The sequence below is a fragment of the Danio aesculapii genome, chromosome 2 (assembly GCF_903798145.1).
Source record: "Danio aesculapii chromosome 2, fDanAes4.1, whole genome shotgun sequence".
In the NCBI taxonomy this organism is placed as follows: Eukaryota; Metazoa; Chordata; class Actinopteri; order Cypriniformes; family Danionidae; genus Danio; species Danio aesculapii.
Genome location: NC_079436.1, coordinates 6,364,757 through 6,385,650, shown reverse-complemented (window position 1 = coordinate 6,385,650; position 20,894 = coordinate 6,364,757). Strand labels below are relative to the sequence as shown.

Below are 20,894 nucleotides of genomic sequence, written 5' to 3'. Positions count from 1 at the left end.
ACACTGACACTCTTTCAGTTTTTTTGTGATAACCTATTGTATGCACAAAAATCAATCATAAAGATACTGTGGCAGAAAGATTTTACTAACAGTAGGCAACCCTGTGCAGGACAAGGTTTTGCAGACAATGTGCCAGAACAGGGACCATGACTGTCACTGGTAGACTTGTTCTAATTGGCATGAACATTTCCAATTTTGATTGATACAGTGCTTAAAATGGCTGACTCCCTGATCAGATACCATACTACTGAACAAGAGACCTGATTGAGATGCATCTAATAAGAACGGCAGGTTCTAGTGTTATTGTCAGGACTCTTCCTGCAACAGGTATGTGAAGCAATGGGCTGGTGCTACCCTGCAAACATTAGTTGGACCTTGACTCCACTCCAAGATCCCAGGTGCCAATGTTTTAGCTGTGCTTGACATTTTACATTAGAAAAACAAGAAAGGATATTCCTGTCTCCATAGAACCACAACGGGAATGACCCCAGTGTATGTAACTGTTATAATCACAGCAGTGTTGTTCTTGCAGGCTGCTGGTAAACACTCACATTCAACTGCACTACAAATCCCATCACGCACTTCACTCACACACCTGGCCCGGGTTTCCATTTGATTGCAAACACACACATCCGAAGCTTTTCAAGACTAATTAGATGGACTATAAACACAGTGCAAACACACACCTCTGAAGCTTTTCAAGACTAATTAGATGGACTATAAACACAGTGCAAACACACACCTCTGAAGCTTTTCAAGACTGATCTGATGGACTATAAGCACAGTGCAAACACACATATCGTGGCTTAGTCTTGTTTCTGTTTAGAGAATCACGTGTTTTTGACCTTTGCCTTGTTTTACTGTTTATTTTGATTCTTTACTGCCTGTATTTTCCATTCGCTTGTTTTTACTACGATTCTGGATTTTCTGCATGCTCCTGTTTGCCCCTGTTTTGATTGTTGCCCGCCTGACTATTCTTGTTAACGAACAGCATGTGGATCCTCACCTCTGTTGTCCCAGACCCTTACGTGACAGCAGTTCCAGTGTGCTTCATATCTCCCTAGTCATGGCATCACAGATGTTCATGTCACACTACATTCATTGTGACATTCTGCCAAGCAATTGGATATCAACCTATAAGCACCATTCATCAGACACTATTTTCCGAGCTGCTGAAATATGTACAACAGTCAACATTTTAAAATGTTGCCAAATTTACATCAAGGTCAAAAATTGGACATTTAGTTTTAAAAAGTGTGTTGAAATGTTCAATGAGTAACATAATTTCAATTCGCCGACACATTTTTCTAAAGAACCTACATTTTTTTCCTCATCTATGCCTTAATAAACAATTTTGTCAGTAGTACTTTTTGTAATGTATATTTGAATTGACAGTCAGGCTCTTTATACACTATTTAATTTCAGGAGAGACAACTTGAGCAGTCATTTTTCTGAAATCCTTAAGCTTTCATTTATCATGTGCTACATTAGAGCTGTCATCACACATATTTTAAATGACATTGCTGCTCACAATCAGATGGGCTGATGTCTGACACTCAAAATAATTTAGTGTCTTTCACTCACTTTCCCTGCTAGTTCTCATTGCTGGACTGATTGATGAATCACACCAGACTAATGAGACAGAAATGGATGTTCTTGTGTATTTTATTCAGCATTTGACAGGTACATAAAAAAAGGTTTATGTGATGTGAAAATTGTTATGTGAAATTTTAAAGACTGATAGTGTTGCTGTTTGCAAATGGAAATATAGTTTTATATTATCTGAAGGCCATATCTTGCCAGGCTGCCAGGATGTTGTTGTTAAATTGTTTTGAGAAGTTCTGGGTGATTGCTATTCTCTTAAACCTTTCACGCATATGATCGCACCAGTGTGATCAGCCATGGCTGGTCAATAAAGCATACGATCACACCGGTGTGATTAGAACGTTCAGACTGAAAATTGTGCGCAGTGCTGGTCATAAATCACAATTTATCCATGCTTTAAAAAAATTTTCAATTTATTTTCAGACATTTCAACACGCATAACTAAATGCAAAACATATCATTTAAGGTTTGTAAAATACATGCTATGATGTTCCTTGTTCATGTAAGGCACACTGTTTATGTTACTACAATATTTTCCTCTCCCAGATAAACAGTTGCTTACCTTTATGTTTTTCGGAAGAAAACTATGAATAAACATGATGTAAATCTAGCAGCTCAGATCTCTCCTACGGTTGTTGCTGGAAACGATACAGCTGCGATTGTAAGTTAATGAGAAGTATTGATAATATTTATTAAATTACACATTAATTGTATTTTATTAGCATCTACCCCTGACTCAACCCTAAACCCAACCCTCACAGTAATATATAAATATTATTTGTTGCACAGTTTCACAAAAATTATGCTATATTGATGTGAGTATCCTCAGCTGTATCCCATGTAGACTTCACCGTGCTGCAGGAGAGGGTAAAGTCTAGATAGGATACAGCTGAGGATACACACGTTAATATAGCATAATTTTTGTGGCACTGTACAACAAATAATATTTATAAAATTATGTGAGGGTTGAGGTAGGGGTGGACACAAAATACGAGAAATATATCGATCAATGGGGCTGGTCGGTCACTTGATCGCCTGACTAAGGGAACTTTACAATTGCAATGGATTCTAAGTAACGGTCACACAAAAAAATTACACAGGAGGGTCAGCTGGAGTATTTAAAACGCAAGTGTGGAAGGGTTAAGTCCCATTCTTCCACTTTGATCAGAATTGATTTTCTGAGTATGTCACCGTCTTTTTCTATGATTACTAATCGTCATACCCTAACTAGCTGTGCTGTGTCCAGGTGCTAACCAAATACCCCAGCTTCTCCCAAACTTCTTCTTTGTGTTGTTCTCTTTCAGTCTACTCTGTCAGTCAATGAGCAGTAGCCTTTAAGTTCCACAGTTGTCACATATACACTGTAAAACCCAATAAGTTATGGTAACTCAAACCCTTTGAGGAAACCGATTGCAACAAACCATTTAAGTAACCATTAACTAATCCTAATGAGTACTGTGAACTTAATCTATTTGAGTAAATAAAGCAATTTGAGCACAGTAAAACCCAAAAAATGAAGAGAACTCAGACCAACTGAGTATTTTAAAACCCAATAAGTTAAGGCAACTCAAACTATTTGAGGAAACCGATTGCTGCAACCATTTGAGTTAAAAAAACTAATCTATATGAGTACTGTGTACTTACTCCATTTAAGTTGAAGAAATGAGGTATTTAATTAACTTATTACCTTTAACACTGAGTTCAAAACTTTTTTCAAATGAGTAGAATTAACTTTCAGCATATTTTGAGTTACCTTTACTCATTTCATATGATAATGTTCACTGTTGGGTTTTACAGTGTATAGCCAAACTAGTGCTGTATTTATTCCTGTCATTTTTCTGAGGATTGATACAATAACCTACGCTGCAACGTGGGACTCGTTGGCTGTTTGCTATTAAAAGAAGGAGCAGCAGAGACTATTATGTATGGGACTTTGTCAGACTTGACAGGGACTTTGTCAGTAACTGTTACAGTTCATACGGACCAGTTTCTTCTTCCTCCGGATCATAACATGTAAGTGTAATTAAAATTGCTCCCTTGTTTTCTGTAGTTTGCAAAATATGTATATAATAATGTGTTGTAACTTGTTATTGCTCCGCGCGGCTTGTAATCACATATCTATTATAGACTAGTGCTTGTACCGTTTCTCTCAGGTTAAATATGTATGGGGATATTCACATATTGTGTCCAAACCCAGGTTAAAAATGCAATGCGTGCTTCTTCCTTTACCAATTTAAATGCGTTTCTGAACTTGCGATCGTCTGCCGTTTGTCTTTGTCATGGCCACCATCAGCTGTTCCTCTCGATTTTCAAAATAGTTAAACTTTTGCCACTGTGTGGATAAATACTGAATGTGCGCCGTTGTTTTTTTGGGGGGGGGGGGTTAGGTTTAAAAGTAGAGTAATATGCTGGTGTTTAACTGCATTCCTTTAATGTATTCCTGCATTGGGCTCCCACATACTCTGTGCTACTTCATAACGATGGTGGGCGTTTCTCTCTGTCTCGCGCTGAACCCAGTCGACCAATCACAACAGACTGGGTCATCGGACCAATCAGCGCAGATTAGCCTTATGCAAAGGAGGGGTTTGGGAACAAATGAATCGCTGAACATATCCTATAGAAGTCGTTGAGATAATTAGGCAAAAATAAATGCATATTATAAGACATTGAACATGTTTTTTAACCTTGCATGCATTTCGGCCTGTTGTTAGAGACTCCAAAATATGACCTTTTATAATGCATAATAGGAGCTCTTTAATAATACAGTAAAATCACAAAAAATGCAGTTGTTAGTATTAACGCAATTCTCAATTCTAGCAATAAATATTGATTAAAAAAATAAAGTGAATATTTATAAAAATATTTCTAACCTTCTGTAAAATGCCACTTCAATAACTCAGCGTTCTGAGTACTGCAGAGTAGGTAAAATATTCCTGTTGTTGTCGTCCACATCCCAGCGGCACCAAAGGTGAGATGTAGTCTGAAGAAATCAATGCTTTCTCAAGGTTATTTGAGTTCTGAAGAGCACTCGCTGTGTGCTAATGAGTCTGGCATACTGTGTGCTCCTAGCGCAGGAATTAATCAGCTGTTGATATTACTCATTACAGTCATCAGACCATAACATAACACTCTCATGAATGTTTCATCTTAAGTTGAGCGCTCTCAAAGTCAGCAGGTTCACTTGTAACTCAAATCTTTTTTACAAAAATTAGCTTCCTGGAGACAGATTACGATCGATCAGCCCAACCGAAATTCAGCGATCGTTTTGCCTTTCAAGAATAATCCCCACATGATAGCCCTAATGCTGTTGTGCTATCGTCTAGATAAGAGATATTCCTAAGGATGGCTGGAGAGGATTAGCCTTTATCCTAAATCAAATCCTTTAGTGGAAAAGCAAGCAGATATTTATGTCTCTATCTGTGTGTTCCAGTTTGTACATCTGATAGGAGAGACATGGCCATTTACTTCATGGAGAAGAGCAACTAATAGTGTGAGTGAAAGCATGGCCATGAGCAGATGTGTGTGTGTAATGTGAGTAATAAATCAACCTTAATAGAGCAGATCGGCATGTCGGAAAACAGTTGGCAACAAAACCTTTGGTTTGCACTACATTTTAGCAGGGGCTACGCTTCTAGGCATTATCTTCGATTAAACCCATGTTGTTGAGATATACCACAAATAATACCACTAATAGAGAAGATTCCAGGAGTCAAAAATACTTAAATGCTTCTGGATGCTGTTTTATTAGGAAAAAATTATAGTAAATCATAAAAATAAATGCTCTTTTTTGGCATCTATGGTTCAATTTAGAACTTTTAGCATCTGTTGATTAATTCTATTGCACACATTGCACATTGCTAACCCCTACCGTTCTACTACTACAATGTAAAACCCAACAGTCAACTTTATCAAATGAAATGAGTGTAGTTAACTCAAAATTGACTGAAAGTTAATTCTACTTATTTGAAAAGAGTTTGGAACTCAGTGTTGAAGGTGGGGTTGAGGGGGGACAATCGTGCTTTGGCCTAGTTCAAGTCAAATGTACATAGTGTGAGTACCATAGACGGTAAAATATATGGACCTAGTATCCGTGACGTCACCCATAGGTTTCTGAACACTGCAAAAGAAGCAACAAGTAGGCGCGGCCAACCGTCGCCATTTTGTTCGCGCGTCATCGCACCCACGGCGGGATACCAAACAAGGGCAAAGAGGAGGAAAGTGAGCGGAGCTACAGACACCTGCTGGCACTCTGCTTAGACCTGGCAGACAGACTTTATTTTGGGAGAAACGCTTGATACTTTATTACCTGCAACTCGTTTGTGTTCTGACCACATGTGCTTGGCTGTATACTATATCAATAAAGTGTTTAGACTTTTAAAAACACTGTAGTAATACATTGAGCCACTAAACATTGTTCTTATGACGTTTTTCTACAGGAGGAAAACGCGAATTACTTCCAAACACTTCAGATAGAGTGTGTGTTAGTAAATGCAAGACTATTGATGAACTCCAGCATAACACTGTATGATAACGCTTCAGATGACTGTTCTAGAGCCTACAGCTAATCAATCTGTCACATTCTGGAGTTCATTACGGGTCTAAAGAAAAATATTAATGATAAATGATCTTAAATTAAAACAAATACATTAATAGACGTGGTATACAAGTATATATCTTTACCACATGGGAAACGAGGCCACATGAACGGTTTGTGAGCACAATTAAGTGCACACAGCATCCCATATCATCTGATAATTGTAAGAAATAAGTCCAAAAGGCAGCTGACTGTGTAAATCCACATAAAACAAAACAAAAATACGATGAATATGCCGAGATCAGTGGCTAATCTGCCGGATTCAGCTGAGGTGAAGTGACGGCGACCAGCAAGACCTAGCTGTCACTCAAGTGGCCACGCCCTCAATTACGCAAACTTAATATAACCTAATATAAAGGAAATGGATGAGTTATAAAAAAATTCACCCCCCTCACAGTTGTCATGAAGGGTAATAATAGCTAAATGACCCAAAATCGTTCTTTGTACCAGGCTGTAAACACCTTTTTTTCTGCTGTAAAGTTGGCCATTCTAACAGTGGGCTCAATTGCAATTTGCTCTATTATGGACACAGGACTAGCGGAATTTTGATGAATTGCAGTTTCAGTTACTTCCGTATTCGCTTCCCGAGGGAGAGCGGGAGGTTGCCGCTTGGTGAGTACGCCCTAAGTTCACAGTACTCATATTTTATGTACTCATATACACAGTACTGGTTAGTAGCAACTGGTTTCCTCAAACAGTTTGAGTTGCCTTAACTTATTAGGTTTTACAGTACTCAGTTGGTTTGAGTTCTCTTCAATTATTGGGTTTTGCTGTGCTCAAATTGCTTCATTTACTTAAATGGAGTAAGTTCACAGTACTCATTAGAATTAGTTTTTAAACTTAAATGGTTTGTTGCAATCGGTTTCCTCAAATGATTTGAGTTACCTTAACTTTTTGGGTTTTACAGTGTACTGTGGTATTGTTGTAAAAATGAACTTTAACCGTTATATTTATTAAAATAATAGTTTAGTCATGAAACATCTTTATAAATAGAAACATACTACATTTAAATTCATGCTAAATATTGCAAAAAAAAAAAAGTACACACTAGAAAATTTTTACATAATTAGTTTTTCTTGATTTTTGCTCTTTTAAAAAAAAATAATAATAATTTTATATTTTTCCTTAGCATATAAATTTGGCCTAGTAATTTTTGGACCATTATCGTAAGTTATTTTGTTAGATTAGCTCCTGATTTGATCAGGACTGACTACTCTAATGTATATGCATTTCTGTTTAAAGGAGAGAAGATTTTTCTCAACACATTTCTAAACATAATAGTTTTAATAACTCATTTCTAATAACTGATTTATTTTATCTTTGCCATGATGACAGTAAATAATATTTGACTAGATATTTTTCAAGACACTTCTATACAGCTTAAAGTGACATTTAAAGGCTTAACTAGGTTAATTAGGTTAACTAGGCAGGTTATGGTAATTAGGCAAGTTATTGTATAACAATATTTTGTTCTGTAGACTATCGAAAAAATATACAGCTTAAAGGGGCTAATAATTTTGACCTTAAAATGGTGTTTAAAAAAAGAAAAACTGTTTTATACTAGCAGAAATAAAACAAACGACTTTCTCCAGAAGATAAAATATTATCAGACATACTGTGAAAATTTCCTTGCTCTGTTAAACATCATTTGGGAAATATTTTTAAAAAATAATAAAATGGGGGCTAATAATTCTGAATTCAACTATATACATATATATATACACACGCACACACACACACACACACACACACGCAAACGTATAATATGGAATATAATATGGAAATAAAAAAAAGGGAAATATTTAGCAAAATGTGCAATGATAACATATGGTAACCTTTTCTTTGCTTGCATAACATGAATATGTCTCTTGTTAAAAAAAAGTTTGGTGACCATGATATACGTAAATCAAACAACATACACTTTCATGATTTTTATAAGTACTTATTGGGAGAGGGAAAATATAATTTGATCTTATAACAGTGGTTAATGGAAAGTCATTTTGCAACAGAATTAATTTGACATTCAGAGAATATCACACAAGTTTTACATAAATCTGTAATGGAAACCTATTATACTAATTCAACATTATGCCAGACTAACACTTTATAATAACTACACACTATGAATCATCTATTAACCATTAGCAAATAGTGAATTCATTATTTGTTAGACATTAACTCTACATTAATAAACGTTAGTAAACAGTTCATAACTGCAGATACAAATGCTGACTTATAAGTACATTTATAATGTGCTTAATAATTGTGTTTTCATATTTTATTACTGATAAGATTTTGTGACTAAATTAAGTATTGCATTATTTATAAACAATTTGTATTTAAGAGTAGTTGCGGATTTTAAGATCATTCAGAATGAGTTAGTAAATGATTAATAAACTATTGAAATCCACATTTATATATTGTATTATTCAGGCATATAGTAATGGTTACTTTGTATGTTAAATGACAATTAAAGGCTATAGACAATTCATTTGAATAGTTTATTAATCATTTACTCACACATTCTGAATTATCTTTAAAAACCACCAACTACTCTCAAATAACTGGTTTGTAAACGATGCAATACTTAATTTAGTAATGAAAAATTTATCATTAACAAATTATAGAAATAGTCGCAACAAAAAAAAACATATATATCAGCAGAAGTCTAGTGGTTCATCCAAATCAACCAAATTAATCCAACAATGATACAGCGATGAACTGGTTTGGAGTAGGTGCAATCAATTATGAGTAAGGTAACAGTTAAGTTCTAATATGTCATACATCATTTGGTCAATACTAGTAATAGGTAATATTTGCAATATCTGACAGAAAAAATAAATAAATATATATATATATATATATATATATATATATATATATATATATATATATATATATATATATATATATATATATATATATATATATCATTAATTTATTCATTCATTTTTCATTTTCCTTAAGCTTAGTCTCTTATTTTACAAGGATCACCAAGGCAGAATGAACCGCCAACTATTCCGGCATATGTTTTTATGCAGTCCTTCCATCCGCAACCTCATTTCTTGTAACCATTTGACTTCCATAGTATTTGTTATTCCCACTATGGAAGTCGATGGTTATAAGTTGTCAGGTTCAAAATAGGGCTGGGCTAATAAAACGGTCTCTGTATTTATTGACTGAATACCAGTGTCAATAATGATAAAAAAAAAAAAATGGTAGAAAGTGCAATAGATTTATTCAAATGTGTCTGGTGAGTGCATGCATTGGATGGAATGCCAATAAGCTTAGGATTATTTCCAATTGAGGTGCATGGATTGAGCGCACAAATAGCGAGTGGCACGCATATGGTGTGCAAGTGTGGCGCACCTAGTTGAAAACATCTCGACTTTCAAGAATGCCACGAGCGCAACACGATTCATGTAACTTGAACTAACCAATACACTTCACACTTTGTATGGAATATACACATTTCAGAAATAATGGTAGACTAATTACCTCAAATGAAAATACAATCATTAAGCACATTATATAGGTGCTTATTAGTCAAGAATACAGCATTTGTAGCTGTAGATATGAACTGCTTACTAACATCTATTAATGTAGAGTTAATGCTTAACAGATAATGAATTCACTATATGCTAATGCTTAATAAATGATTCATAGTGTGTAGTTATTATAAAGTGTTACCGGCTAACCTTATAACTTTCTTGCTCTAAATACTTTGCTTTTCTACATTATCTTTAAGTGTCATCGTAACATTTTTGATTCACCCAAATCAAGTAAATTTATTCTAAAAGACTGGAAAAATGTCTGACCAAGAAATAAAGCTTCCTAAATTTCATATCAGTTTACTTAAAAATTTTAAAGGCCTTATGGGTTCATGTTCTATAGTTATGATATTTACAGCAACACATTTAGCATGTGTTTGTTTACTACTGCCTCCTACAGTGCATCACAAGCATGCGACAGACTACTGTAGTTCTCACCTGTCTTTGCCGGTCTCCTTCTTGAAAACAGTGTCACAGTAATTCATGCGCTCTTCTGTGGTGACGTAAATGCGAGCCTGTGGGTAGTTTTCAACCGCTTGTCGCAGCATGTTGTAAACAACGCCTTTCCCATCCTGCCTCATATTGCGCAGTGGTCCCCAGACCACATAGATGGTCTCATTCCCCTGTCCAAAGAAGTGCTGGGGTTTTTGGATTAGCAGAGGAACACTTGTGTGAGACACAACTCTCAGGTCTGTCCTGCGTCCCACATCCCTCTCAAAGCCCCGGGTGGGTGCGTTGTTCATTCTCCATATGCAGGAGGACTGGTCAATGTCGGCCCCTGCCTCACGTGCCAATATCTGGCCAGAGCTGGACACTACACTGCATACTTCACAATGCAGCTTCAGCGGCTAAGGGAGAGAAGAGAAATTTGACAAATTAATGGTTCATAGACATATGCTGACATTCAGTAATTCAATATATTGTGATAATAAACATACACAATATTGATATCATGGGCATTAGACCTGTACGATATTAGTAAAAACTGACATTGCACATTGACATACACTATACCTGACAAAAGTCTTGTTGCCTTATCCAGGTTTTAAGAACATCAAATAATAACTTGACTAGTTCTAGTTGATTATTTGGTATCAGAAGTGGCTTATATAAAAGGCAAAGGTCTGTAGATTACGTTTATTTTACCAAAATAAAATATGATCATGTCTTAATTTTCAATTATTTAACTCCCAGTTCACCAAGATTCTTTCGATTTAAGTTCAATACCTCCTCCTTCATCTTTCCACAGACATGCTCAATAATGTTCATGTCTGGTGACTGGGCTGGCCAATCCTTGAGCATCTTGACCTTCTTTGCTTTCAGGAACTTTGATGTGGATGTTAAAGATGAAAAGGAGCGCTATCTTGCTTAAGGATTTGCCCTCTCCTGTGGTTTGTAATGTAATGGGCAGCACAAATGTCTTGATACCTCAGGCTGTTTATGTTGCCTTCCACTTTGCAGATCTCTCGCACACCCCCATAACTGAATGTAACCCCAAACTATGATTTTTACTTCACCAACTTGACTGATTTCTGAGAGAATCTTGGGTTCATGTGGCTTCCAATAGGTCTTCTGCAGTATGTGTGATGATTGGGATGCAGTTCAACACTTTTCCAAATGATCAACTAGAAGTCAAGTTATTATTTGTGGCTCTTACAACTGGGATCAATGACAAGACTTTTGTCTATACTTTTTTGGTGTATATATAAGTGTATATAAATTGCGGTACAAATATAATTTCAAATGATGACTTTATTTGAAATTTACTTGAAATTCATAATTTTAAATTGATTGAGATTATTTGTATTATGCAGTATCTGTGTAAAATATAATAAAGAAATTAGAAGCATAATACAACAAAGCAAAGGAAGCAAATTACAACAAAGATGCAAATGAAATTCAGTCATATTTAAAATAACACTCTATAGTCTTATATATAAATATAAATAAATACAGTAGATCTTTCTTAAAGCTTCTCAATCTATAATTTCATAGTTTAAATTCACTTGAAATCTCACAGGTCTTTAGAAACACGCCTAAATGAAAACCTTTCACTATATTAGGCTTTAAACATTGCACAGACTCCATAAATCACATGTTCTGAGCTGTGGTGGTTGGTTATTATAAACCCAACTTGACATTGCAGATCTTGAGATGTGACTATTGCAGATTCACTCATTACGATATGCACGCTGAAACAATATATTATGCAGTCCTTATGGACACTGCCATGAATAATTATTTATTTCAACTGTTAGTTCCTTTTAATAATATTCAGATTGTTGTATTAGTGGTTGTGCATCAAATGTTTGAAGACTTAATAAGTCATTTGTTTCCAAAACATAAACATTTTCCCTTGTTAATCTGGCGTACGACATTGAAATTTCAGTGACCAGGTCTTTTGTTTGATAACTACTATAGTAGGTGTCCATTTGCAAATAGCAGTTCATTTAACTAAAGTCAATGTAATGACAAATACAAAAGCATTTATTAATCTTAGTTGATGTTAATTTCTTAGCTAATGCCTAATAACGCATTAAATTTTAAAAGTCATAATCGATATACTAAAAGTGGTAAATAATTAAAACAATTCAGTTGTATTTCTTTTAACTAACTTTAACATATGATTATAATAAGGCTATTTCTCACAGTTGATTTTAACACATTAGCTAACATAAAATAATGTAATTTAATGTAAAGTGTTACCTGTTGTAATCTGTGATCTTTTTGCAATTTATTATATGATATAATAATTATATTATATAATTTATTATATCCAATATTGTATTTTTAATTGTTTCTTTGCCTTTTTTATATAGTTATACCTTTTAAAGTAATCATTATTGCAGCTTAGGTCAATATTGTATTAATACAATATACCATGATACAAGTTTTAGAAATGAATCGCAACAAAAAAAAAAACATATATATCAGCTGTCACGGATTGGCCAGGCTCTTCCACCAATTTCACACAGCGCCCATCATCACCTGAGTATTAATCACGCACAGCTGCACCTTATCACCTTGGCACTATATAAGCACACACCTCACTTCACTTCTTGTCCGGTCTCGTTCCAACGAAGCGGACTCATAGAGGATACACGCTACGTATTCGCTAACATTGGCTTATCATTTGACACTCGTCTGATCTCTGTTTGTTTCCAGTCTGTCTAGTGTTCCCTGTGTCGTCAGTGTGTGTCGTCAGCCTGTCTTCCCCGCAAGTCATCTGGTGTGTGCATTCGGTCTCACTTGTTACCGCTCACTCATCCCGCCAAGGATAAGGACAATATCATCATCCCGGACTTCATCCACATGATCTTTATTCTCCTTCGTTTGCTTAGCTGTTTAAATAAACATCTCTACTCACTAACTAACCCTGTTTGTCCGTCTGCTTCCCTAACATCAGCAGAAGTCTAGTGGTTCATCTAAATCAACCAAACTTAATCCAACAATGATACAGCAATGAACTGGTTTGGAGTAGGTGCAATCAATTAGGAGTAAGGTAACAACAAATGAGTAAGGTAAAAAAAATAAATAAATAAATAAATATATATATATATATATATATATATATATATATATATATATATCATTAATTTATTCATTCATTTTCCTTAAGCTTAGTCTCTTATTTATCAGAGATCACCAAGGCAGAATGAACCACCAACTATTCCGGCATATGTTTTTATGCAGCCCTTCCATCCGCAACATCATTTCTTGTAACCATTTGACTTCCATAGTATTTGTTATTCCACTATGGAAGTCGATGGTTATAAGTTTTCAGGTTCAAAATAGGGCTGGGCTAATAAAACGGTCTCTGTATTTATTGACTGAATACCAGTGTCAATAATGATAAAAAAAAATTGGTAGAAAGTGCAATAGATTTATTCAAATGTGTCTGGTGAGTGCATGCATTGGATGGAATGCCAATAAGCTTAAGATTATTTCCAATTGAGGTGCATGGATTGAGTGCACAAATAGCGAGTGGCACGCATATGGTGTGCAAGTGTGCCGCACCTAGTTGAAAACATCTCGACTTGAATGCCACGAGCGCAACGCGATTCATGTAACTAGAACTAACCAATACACTTCACACTTTGTATGGAATATACACATTTCAGTAATAATGGTAGACTAATTACCTCAAATGAACACAAAGCACCCAAACACTGCAGTGATTTTTACTTTTCTCCATAAGCTAAACTTGTATTGGAACCACAGCAATGGTTTGTGAGAAAACGCTTGATGGTCACCTAGTTATGACAGACGCCAGGGGAGTGCGAGCACAAAGCGTATTGAAAAGGGTGTGCACTCGCACATTTCACCTGCTTTTAAACACAATATGTGAACGGACTCGGGTTGCGTTTCATCATCGCCACCTCAGGTCAGATTAACACGCGAAAATAAGTGCTGTGACTAACAGCAGTGAGGAGATGAGTGGCTTTTTGGTGTCTTTTCTTGTACATCCCAGCCCCTAGCACCCCATGTGAAAGATTTTAAAGCATAGGGAGTAATATAGTCATTCAACTTCACAATTTGTAATGTTGCAATATGTATTTGAATATTGATGGCTGGTTCCTTTACTTGAAAGCTCAGGTTTATTATCATAATTTGTGTTGTTTACAGAGTATGAGGTTTACTGTATCGTTATTATTCACACCTTACAGATGTTAATCTACCTTAAAGTTTGCTTTGAATGTTTACCATTGCACACACTTTGTAACATTTTATTTTATTTAAGTTTAGGAGTCCCTTTAACACTTTTGTTTATTACAAGACATAAGAGATGAGATATTTTCGTTTTTTGTTTTTGACTATTAAAACTATTTGCCTTTGTAATGTTGTTAAATTACTAAACAAAGTGGTTAAATAAATAAAAATCCTAACATTTCTAAATTAATTGTTAAAAAATAATAATCGATACCAAATGATATAAAACATTATATCGTGATCATTTTCTTTTGCTGTATCACCCAGCCCTAGTTCAAAATATCTTACTTCGTGCTCAACAGAAAAAAGAAACTCATAAGGGTTTGGAACCACTTCAGGGAAAGTAAATAGCGAGGGAACTATAGCATGAAACAGTTAGCTCTTCTAACCAGCAGTGTAATGACTAAAAATCGAAACCATGGCATTAAATCTATTACCATGGCCTTTCTATTTATCTATTTAAGGGATGCTGAGTGCTATGAGATTGCCCTTACAAATTACAACCATGTTTGCTTTGCTTGGCTGATCTGCGAGTTGGAGCACAATATCCTATTGTCTATGACAGGATAATGGTAGCAGGGAACGATCAATAGCTTATGACACACCAACAGATCAGTAACAATTTGCAAGTAACTTCAGTTTTGCCTCTCTAAATGCTATGTTTTTCACATTATTCTATTAGGAACAAAAACACAGAAAAAACAAGCACGGAATTACTGCGACTCTGACACAGTGGAAAAACAGCGGGAAGCTTTCAGACACACTTAGCGCTTGGCAAATGATAGATATTTGGTTTCCAGATATGGAAATGAGATTACGTCCATCAACAGACCAAAAACCGTATATGGGGAGTAAATAAGATGTATATACTGCTTTGGCATACTGGGATATATTAAACTGCGTCTGATTAAAATCCATTTGGCATTAGATTAATTTGGCTTCTGAATATTTGATTTGTTTTGTTTTGTTTCATTAACAATACAAGAATATAAACAAATTGCAACTACACAAACCTATATGAAAATAAGGTATGGACATGGAATCCACTGTATTTACCAAATAAATGGAATACAATTCGGTCAATAAATGTAACTAATTCATTCACTACTGAAATTTTAAAAACGTCCATTTCCCGTTAATATTTGAGCGCATTCTTAAACGCCGCTAATTTACCATTGTGTTCATGTGCTCAACAGAAATGTCTGTGATTGGCCGTAAGAAGTGAATATTATTCAAAAAGAAGTGGTGTAGAGTCAAGTATCTAACGGTTCCTAACAGTTTGTTTTGTTAGCAATGCAAGAATATAAAGAAATAGCAACTATGGAAACCTATAAGCTATATGAAAATAAGGCACAGACATAGAATCTACTGTATTGACCAAATAAATGGAATAAAAATAGATCAATAAATTTAAATAATTAATTGAATAACTAAATAAAATAAAATAAAATAAAATAAAATAAAATTAAATAAAATAAAATAAAATAAAATAAAATAAAATAAAATAAAATAAAATAAAATAAAATAAAATAAAATTAAATTAAATTAAATAAAATAAAATAAAATAAAATAAAATAAAATAAAATTAAATAAAATTAAATTAAGGAATTTGGTACCAATCGCTACTGAGATTTTAAAAACGTCTCTTTCCCGCTGACATTTGAGTGCATTTTCAAACATCGCTGATTTGTTCATGTGCTCAACAGAAATGACTGTGATTGGCCATGAAGGTCATCAGTTCAACAAATTCGCTGAAATTTACTGTGTGTACACATAGATACAGGGACTCTGGAGAGCCCAGAGAAGATATGGAAAATGTGGCCCAGTTATCTTAAAACATATGTGGGCCACTTTTGGCAAATATTCAGCACAGTAAACTCTGGCTAATGCAGCCGTTAGCTTATAGTGGCCCAGAGAAGATTTGGCAAATGTGGCCCAGTTATCCTAAAACAAATGTGGGCCACTTTGGGCAAATATTTGGCACAGTTAGCTCTGGCTAACGTGGCTGTTAGCCTAAAGTGGCTCAGAGAAGATATAACAAATGTGGCCCAGTTATCTTAAAACATATGTGGACCACATAGACTAAAGTCACCATGATGGAGAAAAGTGTTTGCTTTAGATGGGCTCATAGACCTGAACCTCTTAATACAAATTTTCTTTTGGCCTGCTGTTACTTTTAAGAACTTTGCTTAAAATGTTTATTCATTACAGCAAACAAGCCAAGTAAAAAACAACAACAAACAAAAAAAACAATATAATTAAGTGAGGCGCATCCTGTGATGAAATAATATAATTCATTGATATTAACCAATGTTTAATTCATTATTAGAAGTAACGTAATAACATGCTTGCACATGCCACAGAATTATGAGGGTTTATAAGCTAAAAAAAATCTGTTTCAACTTCTGCTCACAGAGACATCAATAATCAGCGTATAAACCTCAACAACAGTGACAATTAACAAAATGAACAAAACATCACAAACAGGATACTAAAAGTGACAAAATCAACAACATCAACATAAACAGCAGAATCAACAGCAAATAATGAAAACTGGAGCATCAGTAAGCTATAGAATGTATTCATACTGCAATGCATGCTGGGATTTTTGTACTGTGCCACACCCAGCAAGTGTAAGGTGTAGGCCAGATCTGGGCCAAAATAAAAGCAAATTGTGGCCCAAAATAGGGTCGGTTATGGTTCATTTGGTTGAATTCTGGCTAATATGTGGTATTGCTTTGGCTTATTTGTGGCCCAGATCTGACAAACAGGACCGGACCGTCCTAGAGCCCTCATTCCATTCAGTATGTGGTCCAGATGTAAGTGTCTGGTGTGGGCTGGATCTGGGCCAGAATAAAAGAAAACTGTGGCCCAGAATAAGGTCAGTTCTGGTTAATTTGATTGAATTCTGGCTGATATTTAATATTGATATGGCATAATTGTGGCCCAGATCTGACAAACAGGACCGGACCGTCCTAGAGCCCTCATTCCATTCAGTATGTGGCCCAGATGTAAGTGTCTGGTGTGGGCTGGATTTGAGCCACATTAATTTTGCTAGCTGGGGAATGTGTCTGAATTTTCTGATTGGCTAGCATAGACGTCTCACATCTCTCTTTCCAGCAATTTTCCTTTTGACTTCACACAGCGCAGCACTACCGCAAATTACCTGTAATGTTACAACTTCTCTTTCTGGAATATTGCCGGATCGAATTTACTGGCTTTTTCAAAAAGGGCCTGTTCACACATGATCCCTTTCTAGAAAATTGCCAGTAATGTTTGACTCTTCAATTAGTAAAAAGGATTTAGCATTTTGCCACCGTGAGCAGCAGACAACATTTTTTGTTGAGATGATAATGTAACTTCCTGAATATTATTCAAAAAAAGTGGTGTAGAGTCAAGTATCTAACAGTTCCTAACATATATTTAAAGTCATATGAGAAGAACTGGATCGAAAAAGACAAAAAAAAAGGGACACCCTCAGAAAGAAATGCTAATTATTCCACAGAGATCCTTGAGAACATTTCAGAAGATTCAAGTAAATCCTGTTTTATCATTTCCAGTGTACCATTTGATGACTGGAATTCTGTGAAGAATAATCCATCCCCCATACCCGATGAGAAAATAAATCTTCCTCATTCTCATTAAGACCCTTGGCCCAAATAGATGTAACTGATAGGAACACTTAATAAGATAAAGATATACGTTTATAACAGACGAGGGAGACTTATCAAAGGGAATAATTGGTGTGTGAGAAGCCTGAAAAAGTAAACGGGAGTCCCAATGCAATCCTTAAGCCCAGAAATCTGCTCTGATACATTAGTAGGAGAACAAGGAGGTAAATTATATTGAGTTTGATCTTCTGGATATCTTCTTTATTTTTCTTCTGCGCCCACTTTGGACAGTAAAAGCAAGAAATTCATAAGAACATATAGTTATTATGAAAAATAGGAGAATATCTATCCCATATTGTAACATCTTTTAACTTCATTCCACATGGAAAGGAGATTGGCTACAATAGGGTTTTTAAATTTGAATTCATACTGCTGTAGTTGGGGTCAGTACAGTTGGGGTGGGTGTACAGGTGGGAGTCTGCTTCTGTAGAGTAATTAGTTTGGCCAGATGTTTAGAATCTGTGAGTGAAAGGCATCATAAATTAAAATTAGACTGAAAATATGCAAAAGAATCAGGATTAGCTTCAAAAGTAGAAACATGGAGGTTAGAATTGACCCTTCGCTAAACCACACCTGAAAACCGACACACACCAATCATACCGTAGCTACGCACAGGAGGTCTGTCAAGCCTTTGAGCGAGGGAAACAAGCCAAAGCCTTGTGCATATGCAATGTGCAAATCTGATACCCGGTATTCTAAAGGTTTGGACGAGGTGGTATCTTTTAATCTTAATATCTTTTAAATATATCATAATGTCTCCAGGTAGGGACTTTAAAGTATTATACAAAATATTTTACTATAGTGTGTAATCTAAGAGACAAAATGTGAAAAACTCTACTCTTGATGCCTAATGAAATAAATTCAGGACTGTCTGCCATGATTTTAGTGAGTTCGTTATAAATAAACCATAAAAAAAGAGAAGAATTGGCTTACTCTTAGAAAAGAAAGTTTATGAACTGTTCAGCAGGATTTAACAACTGCCAATAGTATCTACCAGTGAGGTTGGGATTATACATTGTCAAAGTTTGTCTGAAAAAAAGCCTGACAATCATTAGATCCAGATCAATTTTAACTATGGGACATTAGAGATTCATATCTGCATCCATTATCATTTCAAAGTCCAAAATTTAAAAAAAAAAGATCTGCAGTAAAAGAAGTATAAACTAAAAGAAATACAATTTATTGTATTCCTATACCACACTAATGTTTTGTGTTGTTCTATCATTTCTTTATCTAAAATAATGATATTTAAAGTTCTCTGCACCAACACCAAGACACCTAAATCTTATTGTTACTTTCTACTTTTTGAAATTTAATTATTGACCTTAAGCTACGTCAGTCTCTTGATTCAAATAATCCCCACAAAACAGAGCTGTTATGGTCATTTTTATTACAACTCAAAAATTAAAGATCATGCTGTAGGTATCAAAAAGATACAACAGTGAATTTCAGATATCAGACATGATGCTTGTGTAAGAGACTACAAGGGGAGCATAATAATGGATGATCCCAAATCCGAAAAGAGGCACTTCAAGGGGCACTTTGACATCAATGTTTTCACAGAGTTCAACCGATGGCTACTCTGTCTGGCTCACTCATTATAAATCAAATCTGATTTAAACCATGTACACCAAAAACCTGTTTTGGTTGTGTAAACAAATTGCTGTGTGGAAAACTTGATCTCTGTAGCACAATATACAGTAAATTCATTTTATTTCTGAACTTCTACTATTGAGGTTGTTGATGGTACACTGAATTACACTGATGGTACACTGATTTGTTGCCTCAATTTAATTGGGTAATGGAGTCTTCCAAAACTTGCATATTTAAGTTTATTTAACTTGCCGGTTTTGTAGAATATATTGATATTGTTTAGTTCACCAAACTTAGTACTTAAGTAGATTATACTTACATTGTTCAGTTGGCCTAACTTCCTACAAAGTACTAAGTTTGGTGAACTGAAAAATTTAAGTATAGTCTACAAACAAGTTTTTTTTATTTTACAAGTAAACTTAAATATGCACGTTTGGGAGACTCAATTAATTTAGTTCAGTCAACTTATTAGGGTTTTCAGTGTGTGTAATAATATACTATGAAAAAATGTTTAAATACATTTTAAACAAAAAATAAGTAGCCATTTATTCACATTATGATGAATAATTATACCTGAAGCCATTTGTTTTCTTATTTAAAAGAGACCTTGCACTTAAAAGGTTGCACATATTAGAATTGTACAGTCCTGACTACATTTGTGAAAATGATCTATTTTTTTCAAAGGATTAATTATGATTTTGAGCTCACTACACTTGAAATCTTAAGTTTATGCATTTTCATGGTACATAAGTTATATTAACTCATATTTTTAAGTAATAGGACCAAAATGCTAAATTTTAAGTTATGTTCAGTCAACTTTATTTAATAGTTTAAGTAAAGACAGTATTAGGGTTTACAGTGTACTATTACTATTGTTAACATTAAAATACTCAGTTTCAAGGTGTTCTTGATCATTTTAGATCATACTAAATATCTATAAAGACTATATGTGGGCATAGATGAATTTTTTTTTATCTATATTAATCTCACTGGAATCTTGATCTTGGAATTAATGTAGATTCAAATGACTCATTTGAATTCTGCCGAAGGCATTTAGAATATGTGTGCTTCCCAAATAATGACTAAAAGTAAGTCTTTGAGAACGGGTTTCTCAAGACAGGTGGCGTATTAGACCAGGGGCTCATCTCCTGTGTCCAAAATGCATCACAA

At 34.8% G+C, this 20,894-nt stretch overlaps 1 protein-coding gene across 1 annotated transcript in view; it reads right to left on the bottom strand.

The window, feature by feature from the left end:
• st6galnac3 (ST6 (alpha-N-acetyl-neuraminyl-2,3-beta-galactosyl-1,3)-N-acetylgalactosaminide alpha-2,6-sialyltransferase 3) overlaps nt 1-20,894 on the bottom strand; it is an 85,746-nt gene that overhangs the window by 29,490 nt on the left and 35,362 nt on the right. Inside the window, exon 3 of the mRNA XM_056464708.1 lies at nt 10,189-10,598. Within this exon, the coding sequence (XP_056320683.1) occupies nt 10,189-10,598 (410 nt within the window). The remainder of the gene's footprint in view (nt 1-10,188; nt 10,599-20,894) is intronic.